Source organism: Lutra lutra, chromosome 6 (genome assembly GCF_902655055.1).
Source record: "Lutra lutra chromosome 6, mLutLut1.2, whole genome shotgun sequence".
Taxonomy (NCBI): Eukaryota; Metazoa; Chordata; class Mammalia; order Carnivora; family Mustelidae; genus Lutra; species Lutra lutra.
The window spans coordinates 142,018,032-142,041,579 of record NC_062283.1 but is presented as its reverse complement, the minus strand read 5'-3'; the positions used below and the strand labels follow the sequence as shown (position 1 = coordinate 142,041,579).

The window sequence follows — 23,548 nt, the reverse complement described above, 5'->3', positions numbered from 1 at the left end:
CAAAAGTCCACTCGAATTTTTCTCAAGCAGGTAAGAGAGTAAACAGCTGGTGCGGACATGGGAATAGAACATCTAACCACCCCACCTTCACTTCCCACAGCCTTCAGCCTCCATAAATCCTACAGGTTTTAACGTCAATAACCATGTGAAGGACTACAACCAGTGCTAATTCTAAATGGTTTCTTCTAGAATTTATTTCCCTTTGAAGCAGCTCTCTGTATTCACAAGAAAAGGCCACATCAGGCAAAAGACGGCTTCAGGTCGGGTGTTGGGGCAGAGAGCAAGGCCGGCTGAGGTGTCAGAGCAGCACAGACAGAGCCAGGACGGGCCCCCACAACCAGCAGACCCACCCCTCCATGTGCAGATGCACACGTCTGAGGACTTCTCCAAGGACAAAGGATTTCGGTGTCAGACTTGGGGACCAACCCCATGTGTTCTTCCCCAGTACCACCCACGTCCAGCAGGCTTCCCCTGAGAACAGGCACAAGTGGGGTTTACTGAAGGTGGGGTCTGGCCCAAGACTCCCCACTCAGACTCCCTACTTTCTTCTCCATCAAAAAGGGAGAGGATTCTGAAATTATTCTGTCTCCAATCCAGAAAGCCTAGAGAGAAAATAATGGCCGAACCCCATGGAGGAGGATGACAATGAGGGAAGGGGGCAGCCTCGCCTCCACGACCACATCCAAAAGCGTATGGCCTGCTCAGCAACCAACACAGACCACAGGCAACTTGCCCCCTCTGCCGCCCCCCCAGCACTTGCCCGAAAGGAGGCAACAGGGGAGGTGTCCCAAGGAGCACAGCTGGGGTCCTTCTCCGCCACCCACAACCAAAGAGGCAGGTGGCTGGCAGGCTGCTCTTCAGACGCGGGCCTCTGCCTGGCCTCAGAGAGGACAAACGTACTCTCTTCCAGTCTCATCTCAGAGACGCTGGGAAAAAGTCATGGCCCCTGCTGTTTCAAAGGAGAGGATGGGCAGAGAGGGGCCCACACCCGAAATCAATGTGGGAAGAGAGTCCTCATGTCCAGAGAGCGTCTCTGCACTGCGGGGCAAAGCCTTCTTGGGGCCGGGCTCCAGGGAGGCTCACGTGCTTTCCTGTGAGTCACGGTCCCGACAGCCCGAGGAGGGGGTCGAATCACCCCTTCAGCACTGCCGGTGGATTCCAGAGCCCCATCTAGCGACAAGCCCACCCGCCCTCTTGCTGATTCACGCCGTGGTGCCAGCATGGCCTCCTGACGCCTTTCTGCTTCTTCCTTCCTCCCTGAGGGACTCCCAGGACGACTCCCCGTGACAACTCAGTCTTGTTCCCAGGAAACCAGGGTGAAGGGCGAAGTCCTGAGGAGAATGAAGCAGCAGGGGCCAGAGGGAGGCAGGAAGGAAAGGGCTGTTGGGGCTGGGGGAGGCCAAACAGGAGGAAGGAAGAGACCAGCAGGGAAAGCAGCCACATGAACAAGAAGGGAAGGGGAAGCCAGGGACTGAGGGGCTCCTGAAGATGTCCAGCCTCTCTGAGTTGGTACTGCTGCGCCCAGTGCACAAATGAGGGGGGAGAAGAGCATAGCAGGGCACAGCTGGGCCCAGGCTAACACCCCGGGGATGAACACCCAACAGCCCGGCTTCCAGACCAGTCTCGTTGGGCTCCACTTGCTCTGCTGCCCCAACACACGTACTCTCGGCCCATACAGGGCGTACGAGCACGGCTCCCTGCGGCCCCCACACCCCGGCCAAGTCTCACCCGACAAGGAGCCCCAGCCTCTGAGCTTCTAGAGCCTCCCTGGCAAAGGCACAGACGGCTGAGCGCTCATCGGGCACCGCCATGTTGTTGGCAATTGCTGTGTGTCTGGGCTCTGGAGAGCTCACAGCTCTGCCCGTGGCAGCAAACCCCCTCCCATTTTCCAGTTTGCTTGTTCCCAGGGACACACCGGCCCAGCACAAGCCCCTTTAGGACCCAGCCCCATGGCCATGTTGGTAGGGTGGCATCTGGGAAAGTGAAGAGAAGTCAACCCCAGCAACATTTCTCCGCACTGCCGCATTGTCAGCTCCACTGTCTGTCCCCCTTCCCTTGGACAGGCTCTCCCTGCCCAAACTGCTTGCCATGTAGCTTCTGGCTCAGAGGGTTCCCCTGTTCTCAATGCCACCCCCCTTCCAGCTCACTGCCGGCCCTGCCCACACCCTACACAGAGATTTGCTTTTCCTCCTCTTCCTGCCTGCCTTCCTCCCTCTCTCTCTCCCCGCTCTCTCCTCTCTCCCCTCTTTTCTCTCTCTCGCATCTGACACTGTGGGTACCATCTCTAACCCCGCAGAAGAGAGTATGTAAGTGACCCTTGGCAACAAAGAGGATAGGGCTCTGCATGATTCATGAAGCCACGATGTCCCTTCCTTCCACACGCACCGAACAGTCGGCATCTTCCTGACACATCAGCCCTAAAGATCACGACAGACCATGAGCTGGGCACTAACCCCTGGAGCTAGGAAACTAGTAATTAAAAAAAAAAAATTCCAATCAGCTCCGAAGAGATCAAATGGACTTTTGGACTCCCACAGAAACTAAGCACAGCTGCTTCCAACAACTCCACAAACTTGCCACCAAGTCCCTGCCACATGGGCGTACCACGGTGTTAGCAATACAGAACACCGGAGAGCTGGGCAGAAAACTCAGCTCAGCTGTGTCCGTGTTAGCCTGAGCCCATGGCCCTGAAGAGACGCTGCTCTTGCAAAAGGCGCGAGTCTGTAAGACCTCTTAAGGGGCCATGTCTCAGGCTTCACCAAGCTTCTCAATATTCACAGCCCACTCCTGCTGAAGAGAAGGGCAGACCCGACACTGGAAGCAGCTCTAAAGAAAAGGGTGTCCGTCCACAGCACTCTGCGCAAGACAGACTAGCTCCGAGGGTGGGCGGGTTGGGTCTTCGTGCCCATGACCAACAGCTAAGAGGACCCAACTGCCTGGGCTTTCGTTCCCAATTCTTTTTTGTGTCCTGGGATAGCTCAGCAGGATCTGACCACCGGATTCTCCCTTCAGGAAGACCGGGCAGGCAGCGAAGGCGGGTAAGCCGCGTGTTAGGGGTGCAGAAGGAAAAAGAACCCGGAGCGCTGTCCGTGCGGGAGACACATCAGGAAGGTCGTCTCTGCCTAACAAGCTCTCATGGGCGTGTGTGTAACCGTGCACAATCCTCTGAGCAACACAGGGCTGCTGGCACTGTTAGGTTCCCTCACAAGTGAGGACAGACGCTTAGGCTGTCTGGGTGCCTTGCCCCGGGGCATGCCTTGGCAAAGCCCGGTGGGCCAGGATACAGGCTCAGGTTCCCAACCGTGAGGCTGAGACCTCTTCCCGTTATAAAGCTGCCCACTTGGACTCACTCACTGCGAATGAGGATCGTCTCACCCCTGGAGAAGGTCAGACGCCACGACATTCCCTGCTAAGAGGATGCTATGTCTCTGTTCATTCACATGTCAGAGATCCTGTCGATGACATGCATTTACCACAGATATATTTAGCTCTTTAAAACAGATCATGACCATATTAATCTACAGAATAGCAGCCATGTAGAAAGACCACGATTTATAAAGAAATTCTATTTTAATTTCACTTTCTAGCCAAAGTAACTTACGACCAAACAGATCTTGAAACAATGCAGGAGATTCAGAAGATAAGGTAGAAAGATGTACAACATGAGCGTGCTGGAAAACAGATCATACGTCCAAGAATCTCTTCCTTTCGCTTCTTAGATAATGCAAGCTCTTAAAAGGAATTCATGTAAAAAACTCAAAATGTTAAGATAAGTGGGTGAACAGGCATTAAATATTAAATGCAAGTTATGTGCATGCTGTGTTCTGAAACCTAACCATTGGTGCATGTCCCTTTTTTCCACCTTGCACAAATGAAAGGGCAAAATAGATCTTAAGCGTTATTAAATTGCAAAGAGCACAACACACAGTCGTCATGCTGTGTATCTCCAGATTCCCATGCTCTCTGTTCTAGCAACACAACGCCTACAAACTGTAAAAATAATCACGGCTAAAGCTACGCTCGGTGATTACATAAAATTCTCCTTAAAAAGCTGAAAAAAACACTTAATCAGGAATAACTAAAGTAAAAACTCTGCTTACCTCACAGAAAACGGTTTCACTTTGGGGGATTTTCTTTGATAGCATGAAGTCTGATACTAGCATGTGCTATGCTCCAATGAAATGGCACAAAGCAGAAAATTATTTACTGCCTTCGAATTAACCCCTCTTTTCAAGCGGATTTTACAGAGTAAATATCTGAAATTTCCGGGCTTTCCGATATATTTCAAAAGGACAAAACTATTGCAGAGAACCACTGAAAAACCCTTGCAACGTAGGAAGGAGAAAGGAAAAGTAGTGCTACAGAGAAACTAGAATCCAAAAGAAATCCTCGCATCCTTAGCTGTAGAGAGTGTTTAGAGATTACAGTCAGGACTCCCTCCTGGAAAGAAGGCATATCTTCCCGTCTGCATAACAACCTATAGACATTTCAGAGCAAAATCAACTTTCAAGACAGAGAAAAAGGAAACCATGCAAGCATGCCTACGTTTGGATCAGAATCCACACCCCTGAGATCAAAGCCCCCACTTACTTACATGCTGTACATAGAAAGGAAAAGTTCAAAGGAACCTGCTCCCTCTGGGAGAAAGGATTACATCTACGGCCGGCCGGCTGTTGGGAAACGAGTAGGATGCACGCTCTCTCGCTCTCATCCCCAGGCAACGAAAAAAATCCCAAACTGGTGTTCCAAGTCACATTCGCGAGGACGTCCTAGCGCCACCAAGCTTTTCCTCTGAGGCAGCGCTGGTGGGTGGGGGAAACGCACCCCCTTCCTCTGGATTTCCACCCCATGCCGAGCCTGCTGGCTCTGGGGAGACACCAGGTCAGGGCACGCACAGGGAAGACAAAGCCACAGAGTGCCCCAGCTTCAGAGCCAGCTTGGAGACTGGAAAGTGGAGGGCAAACCAAATTTCTGCAGAGCCTGCTCAGCCCACCTCAAGTTCCCAGAACAACCCAGAAACTCCTTCAGCCCCCTCACCCAAAGAGAAACTGTTTATTCCTTTCAAAATCTGAACTGTTACAATAGTGCCAGCTAATTGCTAACAACACTGTGGGGAGGAAAGAGCCCGCACACAGGAGAGGTTGACAGGGGCACACAAAGAGCTGTGACAGTAATAGGCACCCTTGAGGAGCAAGAAGGCAATCAATTATGAGCCATTTGCAGAAATTGCGGGGCTGTCAAAAGCCCCACTTACAGCTGTGCTTCATCAAGCCAGGCTGCATTTGATTTTCAAGGGAAATTATTCCTTATTTCAAAGTCTAGAATATTATTAGTAAAATATCCCAAACAACTCAGGTTCAACCGGGGTCTAATCTGAAAAGAAGTTAATGACCCCTGAGAAGGCCAGATGTGCCAGAGTGGAAAGCCCGGGAGACAGAGGCAGGTCTTCCCTCCGGAGCAGCGACCACCTCCCGTGGGCACCGTGGGGCAGCGCCCAGGCTGAGCTCGAAAGATCCATGCCCAGCACCGGGACATGCGTTGTCCAACTCCCAAACCACCACCGGAAAACAGAAAAGGATTGCTTTTAGGTACACCCCGATGTTTCCAGGAGACTGAAAATAATAATACAAAACAAAATGTTTTTGTTTTTGTTTTAAGAGCCAAAGAGTGAACAAGCATGAATGGGGGGGGGGGGGTGGAGAGAGTATCTCAAGCAGGCTCCACGCCCAGTGCACAGCCCAATGTGGGGCCCCATCTCACAACCCTGAGATCACGACCTGAGCCGAAATCAAGAGTCAGATGCTTAACCAATTGAGCCACCCAGGTGCCCGTCTTTTAATTCTTAAATTCAAAACTCTGTTTTCTATAACATACATACCAATTATTACTTCTGATGGTCAGAAGTAATTACTTCTGATTCTTCTTTCCCAAGGAACAAAGAATGTGTGAACTAAGTAACCTCCAGGCATTACACTGGGATTGTTGAGAAATGCCCTGAAGTCTGTTATTATGACCTATTATGACCTTCAGGTTTGGAAAAGGATGATGGCCACTCTGGACTTAAGAGGGATTGACAGCAATGCTCACCATGATGATATTCTCTTTCAATATTTCTGTCTTCTGTGTTCTTTGGTATTTATCTTTTTAAAAAGGTTTATTTGAGAGAGAGTGAGCACACATGAGCGGGCAGTGGGGGAGAAGGAGAGAGACTCGCAAGCAGACCCCACACCCAGCATAGAGCCCGATGTGGGGCTCGATCATCTCACAGCCCTGAGATCACGGCCTGAGCCAAAATCGAGAGTCACTACTTACCTGACTGCAACCACCCAAGGGCCCCTCTTCGGCATTTGCTTTTTCCTCTAAGCGTTTTAGCAATGAAAAGTAAGCTCAGTCAGCGACAATTTCAAGCCCAACTGCAACCTTTCCTCCTTTCTTCAATTTCTAACTGATGCTCCAACGTGCATTTGGTAAATGCTTTGTGTCATTATGACAGGCATTGTTAAATGACAGAGTTGAGAATAGCCTCAACACGGTAACTTTTTGCCTATTTATTTTATTGAATGTTAAAATAAAACCTGGAAAAAGAATTTCCTTTCCTCCTTAAGAAATTTAAAGTGGAACTCAAACAGATTACAATGGAGAGGAGCTCATCACCCCAGTGGCTTTAAGTGATCTCCTCTGAGCACCCGCACCATGCCAGAGCCCCTCGGACATGCTGACCTTAAACAGACAGCCAAGCTTCTAAAGTGGGTCAGAAACAGTTACCTTTTTTCCAAAAATTTAAGACAAAGCAATCAAAACACATCCAGATGATGCTCTAGGATGCATTTCTTAAAAAAATAATAATCAGGGGCGCCTGGGTGGCTCAGTGGGTTGAGCCGCTGCCTTCGGCTCAGGTCATGATCTCGGAGTCCTGGGATCGAGCCCCACATCGGGCTCTCTGCTCAGCAGGGAGCCTGCTTCCTCCTCTCTCTGCCTGCCTCTCTGCCTGCTTGTGATCTCTCTGTCAAATAAATAAATAAAATCTTTAAAAAAATAATAATAATAATCACTATCAGCTATGATGTCGGGGTCCTAAAAATAACTAATCCCCCAGAGATCGAACAGAGGCACAAGGCTAAAACTGTGGACAATTTCAGTTCTGTAAAAGATGCTGCATCCTGGGGCACAGCCAGACCAAGTGTTTCATCTGAGGAATCAGAAAGATGAGAGGAGAGACTGTGGAGGAGGTGGATCAAGAATGGGGGAGCAACGCAGGGAGGGGTGAGGAAGAGGAGGGAAGACGTCAGGGGCCACCACAACCTGCTCCGCCGTGGGCAGGCTCCAACCCGATCCCCTTCTCACCGGGACCATCACCCAGGGCTGTGTCACACGGCTGCTCCCTAAAGCGACTGGCCCCTGGTGGTAGCCTCTAACCCAGCAGACTATAAGCTGTCTTTTTTTTTTTTTTTAAGATTTTATTTATTTGACAGAGAGACCACAAGCAGGGGGAGCTGCAGAGGCAGATGTAGATGCAGACTCCCCACTGAGCAGGGGACCCCCCCCCCCCATTCAAGGCTCAATCCCAGGACCCTGGGATCGTGACTTGAGCCAAAGGCAGATGCTCAACCGAATGAGCCACCCAGGCGCCCCTGTAAGCTGCCGTATATATCTCCATTCTTGTATTTAGGACAAAAGGTAGGAATTGAAAATAGTTATAATGTCAAATCAATTAAAACCGGACTGCGTATTAAAACAGGTCAGGTGGGTCAGACCATTTTTGAAAGGATGTTCGGTGAACAATTAAAAATGCAGGCAAGGCACGGACTACCACAAGAGCTGGCGAAGACACGGAGGAATCAGGACCCTCACCCACCACTGATGGGAGTGGACGATGGTGCAAGCCCTGTGGGGCCCAGGGAAAAAGCTACACATAGAACGGCCACGTGACCTAGCAGTTCCACTCCCAGATGCGTCTCCAACAGAACTGAAAACAAAGATGCACGCAGATATTTGCATGCCCGTCTCCACTGCAGCATTACTCACAACAGGCCAATGTGGAAACAAGCCAAGTGCCCGTCAGCAGACGAACGGGTAAGCAAAACGCAGCACACACAACGGGACAGTATCCAGCCTTCCAAAGAAGGGAAGTCCTGACACACGCTTCAACGTGATGAACTCTGAAAACCTTATGCCATGCGAAATAAGCCAGGACAAAAGGACAAATATCACCAGGACCACCCGTGAGGGATGTGAAACAGATGAGCCGGGCGGGTGAGGGGCTGTGAATGGACAGATACCATCTAACGGGTACAGAGTTTCTGCATGGCATGATAAGAAAGTTCTGACATGGGTCAGGCGATGGTCGCACGGTATTGTCAATGTCCTTGATGCCACTGCGATGTGCCTTTAAAAATAGTAAAAATACCAAATTTTATGTTCTAGATATTTTTACCACAACAAAGTGACAACATTCCAAAAATAATTTATCTATGAGAAAAAAAAAAAAAAAAGAAAGCAACAGAGTCATTGAACATAACTTTCAGAATCCCTGAGCATAGACTGTCCTCATCAAACTCTCCTAACACAGTTCGCTTCAAATAAATAAGGAAACTATTTCCATTAAGGGGGAAAAAAATGTCTGTTTCAGCGGACAGACCCAGGGACTGGATAACCCCATCTCTTTTCCTCACTTCGGGTGAACCGGGGGGGGATTCATGTTTGTCAGCCCATTCCTTCTTTTGGATTTGGGACAGCATCTTACCCCGAATGTCTGCCCTGTTTTCTCCCCGTGGGGGACCTGGGCCAGCGCGCCATCAGTCTGACTCCTTTTCAGGCCAGTGGTGACATCAGGGACGTTGCTGAAATCTGCATAAAAAGTAACAAGAACACACATAAAAGTGAGTTTGGCCCTTTGCCGAGAATCACGATGACTGGTTTAAGGGTTCTGATAAAGAGAGGGAGGAAATGACAGCATGAAATGGCGTGGAGGCAGTGCGCAGGCACAGTCCTTATGGCCACAAGAAGGGTCTCCTCCAACAGACCCCGGCTCCCGCTAACAAGTCACATCTCCTGGCGCTCTCAAAGGCAACCAGGGACCAGTCAAGACTGTGACTTCAATGCCTTGTGACTGTGCCTGTTGCTGTGCAAACTGTACTTCACTAAGCTCTGATCGTCAAGGATTTATTTGGACCAAGACTCAAATGGCAGTGACCATTGTCGGTACTTCCCTATTTTAGGTAAAAATCAAGGAAATCTTGGACACCCAGGGATGCAACAGCATGGGCTCTTAATACAACCCACAACTTGGTCATTTGAAAGTTTAACTTTTCATTTTCTGACATCAACCACAATTTTATCCTAAACTGAAAGTCCCATGAGGAATAGCAAACCTTTAACTTCCAGAGTAAAGGTTAAGAAGTAAGATCAAAGGCAAGTAGAGCTTCTGTCCCCTCCCCGCCACCCTACCCCACCCCCCCACCCCCGCCACCTACAACCATACACACCTGCTAAGCCCAGTTCTTTCCAGTGGCTCTCAAATTAACAAATTCAAGAAAGATGGAAAGACTAGCCTGTATCATAATATAATGTAGGTTTACATTCTAACTCTTTATTTATTTTCTAACTCTTTATCAACCAGCTGAAACCAGATGGTTTTTGATCCCCTTAGTTACAAGAAGTCATCACTGATCTTGAACCTGTCCAAGTTGATCTAGGCTGACCCAGCAGAAATAGAGGTTAATCATACATGGTGAGGGCCAGGACACTGGTCTCTAGGAGACCTTTAGAAGCTATGGAATTTGGTGAAACCCACATTTAGGAATGTTGGTCCATGATCATTGCTGATATAACCAACCACAACACAGACACTTGATTCTAAGACAAGAGAAGACTTAACGAAAATATATGAATGATCTACAGAATTCTGCAGCTCTAATTTCTTCTTCCTTTTGCCTCTTCCAAAACCCTCTCACCCTATCCAGAAAAGGACCGGAGAGTCCAAGTCACACTTGTGGTTGGAGTAAGTTAGCTTGGATAAGGCAGTGCTGATCACAGATGCATGAGACATCCCTGGGAAAACTTCAGATAGCAGTGATAGGAGGGAATACTTGGGTTCACCTTTCCTAGGCCCCAAACACTACACCACAGAGGCAGTCCTGGTCCCCACCAGGCCGACTGCATGGGAAGCAAGATTAGTTCCTGAGCCAAAATCAATCTACCACTGTGCCTCCGTCACAACCACCTCCTCAGCCTGCTGCGTGGACCTGTGCTTAAGGGAGACCGGCCAACAGGATCCACAAAAGAAAACACCCCATGTTCCTACTGTACTCGGCACAAACTTTTTTCAATTTGACATTCACTTTTTGAGCAAAAAAAACAGCTGTTTTCTAGGCATAGACCTAGGGATACAAAAATGAGTGAGACATGGTCACTGCTCTCAAGGTGAGGTTCTAGTCTTGGAGGAGAAGTGTCCGATATGATATAAGAAAAGTCCACGCAGTAGGGACCGTCAGGAAGGAAGTTACTTCTGCAAAGGACCTTAAAAGACTTAATAGCAAAGGAAGGATTTTGAGCAAAGTCTTTAAATCTTGGAGGTATCCATTTGTCCTTAAGGCTAACAATGACCGCTGGGCCGTGGGGAGAGAGGATTCCAGGAGCAGGAGGCAGGAGCTAGGCCACTCAGTGAAGGCAAATCACAGGAAGAGCCCAGCACCTTCTGGAAATGCGCTGAGCGTGGCGGTGGCCGTGAGGGAGGGAAGGTGCCCTGTGTCAGAGGCATCTATTAATAAAGGGCATGACCTTGGGAGAAAAACAAGTCAGAAAGTAACAGCCACACTGCAGGTATGAGGTGAAAAGACCCAAATGAACTCAATATAAAAAAGCAAAGAAATTAAGTGAACGCAGAAATGGGGGCAGGTAGACCCTCCGGGTGTCCTCTTCACTGCCCTTTTCATAGAAGAAGACACGGAAAGGAGGCGTCAGAGGCGTCAAGGCACAGGACCTGTTTTTACACCTTGGTGACGAGGCAGATGATTAATGGCAAGAGCTGGAGCGGAACTCATGAGCTTAGCGATTCTAGCTTTAGCGGTTTTGAGCCCGGGACATGTGTGCGTCCAATGGGAGACACTCAGGCATCAGGCTGTCCAGGAAAGTCTACGTGGGAAGGTGGATCTGCAGGGAAGCAGCCCCAGGAAGAACGTGCAGAATGAGACCACAAAGAACCCCGGAAACGCCGACGACAGCGTACGGGGAGAAAAAGAGGTCCTCAGAGGACATACCTGTCTTCACCCAGCCATGCCAGAGGAGCAGAAGGAAATCACGAAGGAGCAATGTCACGGGCGCTTTACAGTGTGGCCTCCCCTCCCCCAGGTAACAGAATCACATTTGCATCACTGCCGCCATTTCCCTGTCAATAAAGAGCATCCGTATTCCCAGAGAGTTGTATCGAGTACAGGAATTCGAACACAACCAACACGTTTATTCATGATGAGAATTTCCACAGCACCTGCCACACATCAGATATGCCCCGAGTCCTGGGCATACAAAGACGGCGGAGACCTGAAGTCCCCTGAGGCTCTCGGAGAAAGCGCACGGGCATGAGGAGCTCTGCAGCCGGGAGCAGCCAGATGGATGATGGTGAAAATAACACGGCTGATGTCAAAAGTGGGAGCCAAGTGAGTTCTGAGTCATCTATTCAACATATTCACAAAACTTTGAAAGCGAAACACTGAAAACTCCCCAAACTTTTTAACTCTTACAAAGGCAGAATATTTACGTGGGGTAACAGAACTCTGGCTCTCCTTTCTGGGTCAAAGCCCCCGCCCACCCCAGGAAACAAGGCTTTGCTATGCATCGTTGAGGCCCCTATCACCTTTGCTACGCCTTGAACTTCAGAGAGACTTTGGGTGCAGCTTAGATCCTCCCAGAGACACGAGCTTAGACAGGATGGCTCTCAGAACCAGCTCCCGCTTGGCTGGCCCCAGGGATCCGAGAGGCATAAGTGGTTCTGGACAGTTCCTGAGTTCTGCCAAGAAAGGAAATCTCAGAGCTGTTCCACTGCCCAATTTCACAGAGGCGGAATGGTATCCGGGCACAGATAGAGTCTCCACAGTGAAGGACTCCTTGTCCAACCCACTAGCAATGCACCAACGCTGTCCTAGACACGACAAAGCACCAGGGAAGCCAAGCTTGAGGGGCCCCAGCTTCTGACCCCAGCTCCGGGAGCCTCAAATTTCACCAGGACCTGTAGCCCCATAAAAAGGAGTGTGCCTGTAGGATTCTAGAGGAGAAAGGAGAATAAAGTGGGCCCTGGGAGAAGAGCAGATTGGCTCTTCAAAAAAAAGAAGAAAAAGAAAAAAAAAGAAGAAAAAGAAAAAAAAAGAAGAAAAAGAAAAAAAAAGAAAAAGAAGAAGAAGAAAAAGAAGAAAAAGAAAAAGAAAAAGAAAAGAAAAGAAAAGAACGTGTAGGCCAGTGAGATTCGAATGCTGACTTACAAAGCGGTTTTAAACAAGGACTGCACAGACGTCCCGTCTCCGGTGCCGAAGACCACATTGAGCCCCGCTTACACTCTGCCCAAGTCCTGAGCACCGGCGGCTGACGGGAGTCTATCTGTCCTTCCGCTGCCAACGAAAAAGCTGGCCTCTCACCTTGGGAATGGCCTCCCAGAGCGGTCGTATGCACCAGGACACGAGCCAGGGCACTTTTCCAACTCGGAGAGCCCTAAGCACGCGCTTCCCACCCAGCCGGCGTGCGGCGCCCTCCGGTAAGGAAACTGACTCGCTCCAGAAGCCTTAGGCCAATATGATTGTAAAAGATGAAGAACATAAGTCTGGGTCAAGGTATCGATTTGCACTGGGTAAATACACCCCCGTGTGTCTCTCATCTCACTCATGGTGGAAACTAACAACTCGGGGTGAGGTGCAGCCTCTGAGACACGGCCCTTGGCCAGCCCGATCCTCTACTGGGCAGGTGGCCTGACAGAGCTGCACAGTGCACAGCCACGGCCTCGGCTCCCACACGCAACCCCTGTCAGACGGCGGCCGAGCGTGGCACACCCACTAGGGACCAGGTACTAGGTCAGGGGCTGCACCTGAGACCAGGCTTGGCCATCTCTCTCCTTCAAAATCAAACCCATTTCAAGAGTGACAGCACACAAGGCAGGCGCTCCTGGAAGGTGATGCCCCCCGCCCTCCCGCAGCCCTGCAGCTCCCCAGCAGATGACCAGGGACACAGGAAGCTCCAGGTAGGAGACGCCTCGTACCTCGGTGTCCTCTTGTCCTAGGCGTCAGTACAGACTGATACTACTGTCAGCCAAGCCGCCGGCAATCCCAAATCCTTTACGACAAAAGAGCTAAACCTGTGTTCAAGTGACATCCTGGGCTCCACTTAAAAACAGAAACATCAGGAAACGCTAACGTTCAGGTTGCCTGGCCCACGCAGCCGGTGGTCTGAATTCAAGTTTACGCTGACGGCGCTCCCGAATCCAACTTAGCACAGCTAATACGCAGGCGCCTGGGCTCTGCCATTTATTCGTCCCCATCCCGTAAGAAGTGCCGGGCTACGCGGGTGCTAATGTGGATAGGCCCGTGGAGGGGAACCCTCTGGGAATGGGGGGCGACTGGGAAGTCTGGGAAGGGGTTGGGCGCATGTTGGTAACCCTGCCGGTCTCCTGCCTGCCGCTCGTCCTCAGGAGCTCTGGGTCTGGTAGCAGGCAGGTAGCCACAACAAACATGGAGCTCACAGAGCGGGGCCAGCGCCTAAGCCTGGTCTGGCTGGCCATGTCCTCGTCCTCCCCTTCACTCAACCAGATTCCAAGGACGAGGCAAGAAGTTCTTCCCAGTCCCTGGCCAGCCACGCAGCCGGCCTCCAGCAGAGCCCAAGACACCAGGCAGCTGCCGCCTGTGAGGAGGTAGGCAAGGCGCTCTGCCCGTACAGAGGAGAGGCCTCCCGAGAGATCCAGAACCCCTCGGGCCAAGTCTGGGAAGGCCACCTGCATTCTCAGAAACAGCAACTACCTGAGGGATGGAGTTAAAGTCTCATGATGGTATCAAACCCCGAGGCCCAGAAGAAGAAACTAGAATGTTTTCACCTATGAGCTAGCGACCAGAAGACCTTTTTAGGAAATGGATGGTGACAGTCATAGCATCGGGGAAAACTGCAGTCTGTGGGTTGGACTCATGCGAAGTACTATAAAGGAGAGGCAGTGAGAATGGAAATTACTTTAAGTTTACTTAAGTAATCTCTACACCCAACGTGGGGCTCGAACCCACGACCCCAAGATCAAGAGTCGTACGCTGTTCCAACGGAGCCAGCCCGCCCCAGGAGAATTATTTTTAAGCTATGCTTTTTCATGCTTTAAAGCATACACTATAGTACAGACTTTCAATATCGCCACATCCAAAGCCCCCCTTTACAACACTATTCTGAAACAAAATTCATACACAGCTTCACAAGAAGCAATATAATGCCCTACTAGTAACACAAGGAGAAAAATGAAAGTAATTTGCAACGTTTAAAAATGTGGGTTTCAATATGCAAATGCCCGGTTGCATCTACTGTAGAAGCCGGTTCAACATGTGCACTGCAAAGAATCACACTCAGTGTCTCAGTGTCATCACAGACCTGGTCCAGGGGTCTTGGTGCTGTGCATTTGGGGTGCTGCCATCAGTGTTTCTAAATGGCCAAAATCTTCTGACAAAGCTCTGAGCAAAATAAAGCACAAACTCCCCTTGGTTTATTGGCCTGCTGCTTTCCTAGAAAATTCAAAGTAGCCCGTAGCTATGGGGGAAAAAAAAATTTGTGTTCATTTGCAAAATGAAGCCAGTTCTTGGCTCAGATAAGTATGCACGTTTCTCACCTAAGTAAAAGTCCAGTGGAACAACTGTGCACTGTGAGAAATGAACTTGGACACGCAGGACATCCAGCAACCATGTCCCCAAACACGAAGTGCTATATTTCTCCAATTTATTATGAAAACCAAAACAAACACATGAACTTCCAAAACATCACTGGAGGGTAGCCCCCCCACCCCATGCAGAACCACCCCTGCCTCTCTCTGTAGTTAGTCTACAACTCCACCTCCGGGAAGGTTAGTAACATCAGAGGAGGCAAAATGCACCACAAATCCAGAGCCAAGAGCAGGTGCGCTGTGAACATTAGCTCCCTCGCTTCCTGAAGAAAAATGAAGTATGCTAATAAAGAAGGCAGTTAAAAAGATAGTGTTCTGATAAATAATGTAGGCTATTTAATTGGGACTCTCATCTTACGCTCAAAAAAATGTTTTAATTGATTAATCATTAACCCGTAGGCTCCCCTCTGAGATGCAAACTATAGAACGATGATTTCCTATGAGGACTGAAGAAAAAAATCTAAAAAATAATCTCAAAGAATTTACAAGTAAATAATAAATGGTTTCATTAGGTTTTTAACTGCATACTCCCGTGTGGCATTAGAGTTGTACATCTTTGACTTTTAATAATTTTTATCTACTTTTATCTATTATTCTCTCAATAATTTTTATTGAGAGAACATGGTTTGTGGGATTTATATTCTTCATCTACTCGATTTATTCAATTTCTGTTTAATTTCTCAGAATTTCTATTCTGTAATTCCATAAATGAACAGCCTGTAGAGAATCTATAAATTTTAGACCTAAAAAGAGTCTTAGAAATTATCCAATTGAATTCCTTCACCTCATGCATCTTTTGTTCTTTAAAAAAGTGTAAATGCAATTTTAAGGAAAGATAAAGATTTTAGTAAATCAATGCTGCCAGTGGAAAAATACAGCATTCTGTGGATACTAAATCACATTTTTTTTTTCAGTTCTCCAAGCTTCACCCACTGTTGTAAAATTCTGCATTAGTATCCACCACACACGGTTTATCATAGTGCCAAGAGCATGCCGAACACTGAGTTATCTGCACATAAAAGCTTAAAATCTCTCAACTTTTAAGGTTAAATGTGCAGACCTTGTACAGCATTATTTTTAATTAACTCAAGATTCCCCTAATTCTACTCATTCTTTTTGTGTAAAATGCAGTGATTTGACACCTTTCATTAATGGCATTTCTATACTCTGTGATCTAGGCAAATATTATTCATCACTGGTCAGTGAAACAGAATGAAAATAAAGCTATTTAAATGAAACAGATGGACTATTCAATGAGAGAATACAGTAACTCTTGAGTTGACCTCATACAAAGACCGATCAAGTCCTATTACACCATTAACAAAGACATCACCCACTGATACCACATACTTTTGATAAAAACCGATCAACTTTTCTGAAGATATCCAGGACTCTTCATTTCATTATTGTTACTGTTCTTGAGTCAAGAAAAATCAAGGCATCTGTCTGAATGTCACCGTTAAGCTTACTGAGAAGCATATTCTATCACAGCGGAAATACTGTGCCAGGAAAATGTAAATTTCATAAATCTTCCAAATCCGTTTCACTGGAGGTCACATTCCATTTGGTGATGTTCCTGACAATGCAAGCTTTCTGGTGACAAACAGAAAGAAGCAAGGACTGGTAGTAAAGGTTTCTTACCAGCAGACTGCCATGATTTGAGTCAATTATCTTGTGATAACTATCCTCAGCATCTGAAAGAATCTTGAGAGGAAGAGGAAGATGGCGGGTGTTCTTAGGGGAGGAATGGGCTGCAGGCCACCACTGGGCTGATTACAACATAAAAGAGAAGAGGCCTTCTGAGAAGCAGGGAGAAGGGAATTGGGTATGCCCACATTCTCGTCTTCTAGACGGGCTATGGTTGTGGCAGAGGTGTGCACTTAGCCCAAAGAAAGAAGGCAAAGGGCCTCCCTTACCAGATCCCTGACGAAACAAGTCAATGGTCAAAGGGATCTCCAGCCAAGGTTTCGGATGTAGTAGAAAGTGGTATGCACCAGAGCTGGGAAGAACCCCAGGTAACACACACTTCATTAACATGTGGGGGCACAGAATAGACAACACTGTATTTCAGACACTTAAGAACTTTAACAAAGTTTTAGAATTGAAGTTCAAAACCCCTACAAACCACTTAGATAGAATTCTACTTAAAGACCCTGAGGGGAAACCTAAAACAGGAGCACACACAGATTCTGTGGGGGGGGGGGGGAGGGTTGCTACAGGAGAAAGCACACAGGGTAACACATTCCAGGAAGGACTGAAAGAGGACAGAATGGAGTATCACGCAGCTGTGAAGAGGAGTCCATGACTGACGTATGCCACAACATGGATGAACCTAGGAAACATGATGCTAACTGGGAGCGGTCAGGCACCAGGCTACATGGCCTATGATTTATGTCCAACAGTCAGGACAGGGACATCCACAGAAACAGAGACTAGATTAGCGGCCGTCAGAGGTTGGGGGGAGGGGCGGCGGGGAGATGACTGCTGCTGGGCACACACTATCTTCTGGAGCTGAAGAATACATTCTGGAACCAGACAGTGGTAATGGCTTCACAACTCCATGAATATACTGAAAACCACTGATTTGAACACTTGAAAGGTAAAGTTTATGGTACGTGAATTATACTTATTTCTTAAAACAGAAGGTAAGAATGTTCATGTGGATCTTACAGGAGAGACATCAGAGTTCAAGTCCACCATAAGGTGATTCCAAAGAACCAAATCACACAAAATATACGGTCATGTTATGCAAGGTTAACAAAAATCAGTGTGAAATACCAAAAGTATCAAAAAAAAAAAAAAAGCGTAAGAATGATGACAGTAAAATTATTTCTCAACAATGGATCTTCCCCTGAATTGAGAAAGCCCCAATCACAAGGTGGTTGGCTACCAATCACCATCCCCAGCCTCCAAATAAGAACTCAGGTAAGACAGAGCAGATTATCAATCCAGTTAGATCTGAATTTGTTTTGTTCTGTTTCTTTTTTTAAGATTTATTTGAGAGAGAGCATGCATGCATGAGCCGAAGGGTGGGAGGGTGCAGAGGGAGGGAGAGAGAGAATCTCAAGCAGACTCCCCACTGAGCACAAAGCTGGAGGTGGGGATCATGACTTGAACCAAAACCAAGAGTCCGATGCCCAACCGAATGAGCCACCCAGGTGCCCCACATCTGAATTCGTTTTACTGTAGAGGCATATTCTCAATGGGTTGCACCCTACAGATGTTAACAAATATTTAAAAGGAAGAAAGGAAGTAAAATCCAGACATTCTCCGTACCTGGAGGAAGAAGCCAGAAGCTATACAGTTCTCTCCCTCTCTACCACTGACCATGACCTTGTCCAAGTTACCAGCAATTTAATGTGTCTCTGTGCCTTGATTTACCCAGCTGTGAAAGTAAAATGATAATAACACATCTCTGCTCCATCGTGGTGATGTAAGGGGTAATTAATGCCTTTAAGGTTCTTTGTGATCTTTAGATTTGAGTCAGCCTATCATTACGAAGCTTTAACAAACACCTTCTCTGCAGCAGTCAAGACTGATGCTATTTAAAGGGGTAATGAGATTTGTCGCAAAACCAAAACGGAACGCTTCATCCATTACTTTGCTCTTTTCACTTTGCAAACTTTGGTAAGAAAGGCACATAGTCCTTACCATTTGTGCTTTAAGCCTATTAAATAACTGAATTTCAGAGGAAAAATAAAAAGCTGAACTGTTTAGTCAGATCCTTCATTTCCAGAGTTGAGGAAACAGGTGTCAGAGTAATGTACCCCAGGTCAGGCACAGCAGGAGCTAGAATCCAGACCCCTTTACTGCTGATCCAGTCTGGTATAAATGTTACCACCCTCAAATTAAACTTCAAACACTTCTCGCTGTCAGCACTGACCAACAGTGGGTAATACAGACTGTTCCTTTTTAGTTGTGGTTTTGGTTTTTATCTGCCAAAAGCATCCCAAGTCGTGGGCACCAATCAGCCCATGGAAGTTTCAGAGCAGCACTGACTGGAGTGTGAGCTGTTCTCCTAGGATAAGCAGTCAGTGGCTGGAGCTGGGCATATGGTTTGGCAAGCAGCAGCCTGGGCCATCCCAGAAGCACCCCCCCCCACACACACACACACACGTGTGCACATGAGCCGTCTTCAGCTCTGAGAAAGTCTCAGCACATGTCCCCAGTAGTCAGATTTATAAAGAAGAAAATTGGGAAGCTTCTAGGTCTGCTCCAGAATTCTGATCCAACAGTACATTAAAAAGATTATCCACCATGACCAGGTGGGATTTATCCATGGGAGGCAAGGGTGCCTCAACATTCACAAATCAATCAATGTGACAGAACAAATCAGTAAGAGAAGAGAGAAGAACCACATGGTCCTCTCAATTGATGTAGAGAAAGCATTTGACAAGATACAGCATCCATTCCTGATTAAAAGCCTTCAAAGTATAGGGACAGAGGGAACATTCCTCGACTTCATAAAAATCTATCTACGAAAAACCCACAGTGAATATCTTCCTCAATGGAAAAAGCTGACAGCCTTCCCGTTGAGATCAGGAACACAACGAGGATGTCCACTCTCACCACTCTTGTTCAACATAGTACTAGAAGTCCTAGCAACAGCAATCAGACAACAAAGAGAAATAAAAGGTATTCAAATTGGCAAAGAAGAAGTCAAACTCTCTCTCTTCCCAGATGACATGATTCTTTATATGGAAAACCCAAAAGACTCCACCCCCAAACTACTAGAACTCATATAGCAATTCAGTAATGTGGCAGGATACAAAGTCAATGTACAGAAATCAGTGGCTTTCTTATACACTAACAATGAATATACAGAAATGGAAATTAGAGAATCGATTCCATTTACTATAGCACCAAGAACCATAGATACCTGGGAATAAACCTAACCAAAGACGTAAAGGATCTGTACTCGAGGAACTACAGAACACTCATGAAAGAAACTGAAGAAGACACAAAAAGATGGAAGAGCATTCCATGCTCATGGATCAGAAGAATAAACATTGTTAAAATGTCTATACTGCCTAGAGCCATCTATACTTTCAGTGCCATCCAGATCAACCCGGCATTTTTCAAAGAGCTGGAACAAACAATCCTAAAATTTGTATGGAATCAGAAGAGACCCCGAATTGCCAAGGAAATGTTGAAAAACAAAACTGGGGGCATCACGTTACCTGATTTCGAGCTTTGCTACAAAGCTGTGATCACCAAGACGGCATGGTACTGGCACAAAAACAGACACATAGACCAGTGGAACAGAGTAGAGAGCCCAGATATGGACCCTCAACTTTATGGTCAAATAATCTTCGACAAAGCAGGAAAAAAAAAACAGTAGAGAAAAGACAGTCTCTTCAATAAATGGTGCTGGGAAAATCAGACAGCTATGTGTAGAAGAATGAAACTCGACCATTCTCTTACACCGTACACAAAGATAAACTCGAAATGGATAAAAGACCTCAATGTGAGGCAGGAATCCATCAGAATCCTAGAGGAGAACACAGGCAGTAACAGCTTCAACATTGGCCACAGCAACTTCTTTCAAGACATGTCCTCAAAGGCAAAGGAAACAAAAGCGAAAACGAACTTTTGGGACTTCATCAAGATCAAAAGTTTTTTATCCCCCAGAATCCACTCTTAGGAACACCACCTTCACTTCACATTAAGAGACTCCTATGAACCACCCTTTCACTTAATATGATACTTGAAGGAACAAGTGCTATTCCCAAGAATGGGACCAGGCTGCCCGGTCTTAAAAATCTTGGTATTCCTCGGAATGCCTGGGTGGCTCGGTCAGTTAAGTGTCAGACTCTTCATTTTGGCTCAGCTCATGACCACAGGATCATGGGATCCAGCCCCACATTGGGCTCTGCGCTCAGTGCAGAATCTGCTTGACCCTCTCCTTCTCCCTTTGCTTCTCCCCGCGGCTTGTGCTCTCACGCTCTAACAAATAAATAAATCTTAAAAAAAAAAAAAAAAAACTTAAGTATTCCTCAGGGCCCCTGCCTTTTGTTAAGATTTTTTTTGAGAGAGAGAGAGACAGATGCACCAAAGAGGGTGGGGAGTGGCAGAGGGAAAGGGAGAAGCAGACTCCCCACTGAGCAGGGAGCTGGAAATGGGGCTTGATCCCAGGACCCCGGGATCATGACCTGAGCCAGAGGCAGACGCTTAACCAACTAAGCCACCCAAGCACCCCAAGGTGTCTTTCCTCAAGGGATGTTTCAATCTAGTAGGTAAATTATGATAAGTCCACAGTAATACTGCAAGGCAATAAATCTTAACTTCCTTATCAGATTTACAGGAAAAATGCTTTCAGAGTTCAAAAGATGCAGAGTCCAAGATTCCCTCAAGGTGACATGGAGGCAGCCCTACGTCTCACAGACTATAATCCCAAAGTCTGAAAATTGAGTTTATAAATTCTGTGCAGACTTCTGTTCCCAGGGATCCAAACAAATTATAAAAGGTCTATTTATAGTCACTTGACACATAACCTGAATCTTCTCCTTCTCCTTCCTCACTGAACACACACTGGCCTACCGGAGATCAAAGAACACCCACACGGGGCTACAGGCTCACTGGCCGGTGCATGCATGATGACTGGCATTTTTGGGTCATACGTATTAAGCTTATGAAACCTAGGCTTCTTATCAACATTTTTCAGCCTTTTCTCCTCGACTGTTTTGGGGACATAATAATGACATAATTCAGCAGACATCCAAATAATTCTGCTAATACCACTATGCAAAGATGCCTCAACTTCACAGAAGTGTCACGTGGTCACTCATCAACCAAAACATTAAGTCAGAATTAACACACAAATGGCAATTTCAGAGTAATTAGCGTCGGGAAGGTAAATGTAGAAAAGCTGAGAACAGCAAGCTTAGAAGCCTCTAAGGACGTCCCTGGAAATTCCAGATTCTATAGGAAGACTGCTGGGAGATTTGGGAGGAAGAGGGATTCTGTACACTGTGCCACGTGGGACTGCGTCTGCCCACTTTCCAGGGGCAGCTGGCCAGGGAGCTGCACAAAAGACACAAACTAATTTTGTGAACAATTTCATATGTCTCTTTGCAAACGAATTCTCCCAGAGCAATTAGCAAGTAATAAAATTGAATAATTTGAATTTGGTCACGGCTTCCCATAACATGTTAAAGATGTTAATGAAAAAAGGAGAGGGAAGGAAAGAAGGATTTATATGGGGGAACCTGGGTGGCTCAGTCTTCTTGAGTTAGGTCAGGGCTGATCCCAGGGTCATGAGATTGAGCCCCACATCAGGCTCTGCTCTGGGAATGGAACCTGCTTGGGATTGTCTCTGCCTCTGCCTCTCCCCCAGCCTGAGTGCACATGCATGCTCTCCTTCTCTCTTTCTCTCAAAAAAAAAGGGGGGGGGTCATATGGGAACAATTTATAAATAGATAATCAGAGCTGAGAACTGGAGAATCAGAAATAAATGTGTAAGATGCAACAAATCATAACTCAATTGACTGAAATGAAAGGAATTAATTTGTTGCACTATTTCAAACATCATCCTTTTCTCATAAAGATGTTTTTGCCTATATACTGGGAGTGAAAACCTTTCAAGTAGGCAAGTTGTCATTCAAATCTCCTTCCCTTCCCTTTATGTTGTTAATTTTTTTTTTAAGATTTATTTATCTGCCAGAGAGAGAGCGAGCGAGCACAAGCAGGCAGTGTGGCAGGTGAAGGCAAAGGGAAGCAGGCTCCCAATGAGCAAGGAGCCCGACGTAGGACTCGATCCCAGGACACTGGGATCATCACCTGAGCCAAAGGCAGCAGCTTAACCCACTGAGCCACCCAGGTGCCCCTTTACGTTGTTCATCTTGATGAGTTTTGTGGATTATGTATGGGCTTTCAGTATAAGTAATTTTGAAGCCATTTTGGAAGCAGGTGGAATATTCACTATAAGCACAGAGGCTTAACACAAGGTCTTCTAAAGTCAACTCCTAGTCTTCCCCCAAAACTACTCCATCAACAGCTTCCCCATCTCAGTTGATGGCAATTCCTTCCTAACAGTTGCTCAAAGCCAAACCTCAGAGTCATCCTTGCCGGCTCTCCTTCCCTGACACCCCACGCCCGATCTCTGAGCAAGCTCTGTGGGCTGTACACCCCCCCACCCCAGCTACCACAGAAGGCAAAGGCACCATCATGCCCCACTTATCACTGCAGAAGCCTCAACGCACCCTCGGCCTCCTTCAGCCTCTTCTCAGCAGTTGGTGATCCTTTGAAAACCGCAGTCAGATCACGTCACTTCTCTACTCCAAAACATGGGATGGTGCCTCATTTTCCACAGACCTCGAACTGCCTTATCAAGTCCTCCCTGATGCTCATGTGTCCTCCTGGGCCTCACCTCCCATTGCTCCCCAGCCCCTCGATCTTCCCCAGGCACACTGGGCTCTTTGCTGATCCTGAAAGGCACCACTTACATCCCCATCTCAGGGCACCTGCGGCTGTTCCCTCTGCCGGGATATCCACAAGGTTCCATCCCTCATCTCCACGCTTACACCAATGCCTCGGTCTTACCCACAGTGCTGCTGCCCTAGTTACAACTGCCACCTGCACCCGGCTCTACTCCTGGTCCCTCCTCCCCAGATGCACTGTCTTCCGTCACGATTACCACCTGCTGGTACACTATATAATTTC

General features: G+C 47.4%; 1 protein-coding gene across 4 annotated transcripts in view; it reads right to left on the bottom strand.

The window, feature by feature from the left end:
• Positions 1 to 23,548, bottom strand: part of TIAM2 (TIAM Rac1 associated GEF 2) — a 112,002-nt gene that overhangs the window by 31,534 nt on the left and 56,920 nt on the right. For all 4 annotated transcript variants that reach the window (XM_047733390.1, XM_047733392.1, XM_047733393.1 and 1 more), the window contains one exon: positions 8,744 to 8,847. In XM_047733390.1, coding sequence (XP_047589346.1) covers positions 8,744 to 8,847 — 104 coding nt within the window. The remainder of the gene's footprint in view (positions 1 to 8,743; positions 8,848 to 23,548) is intronic.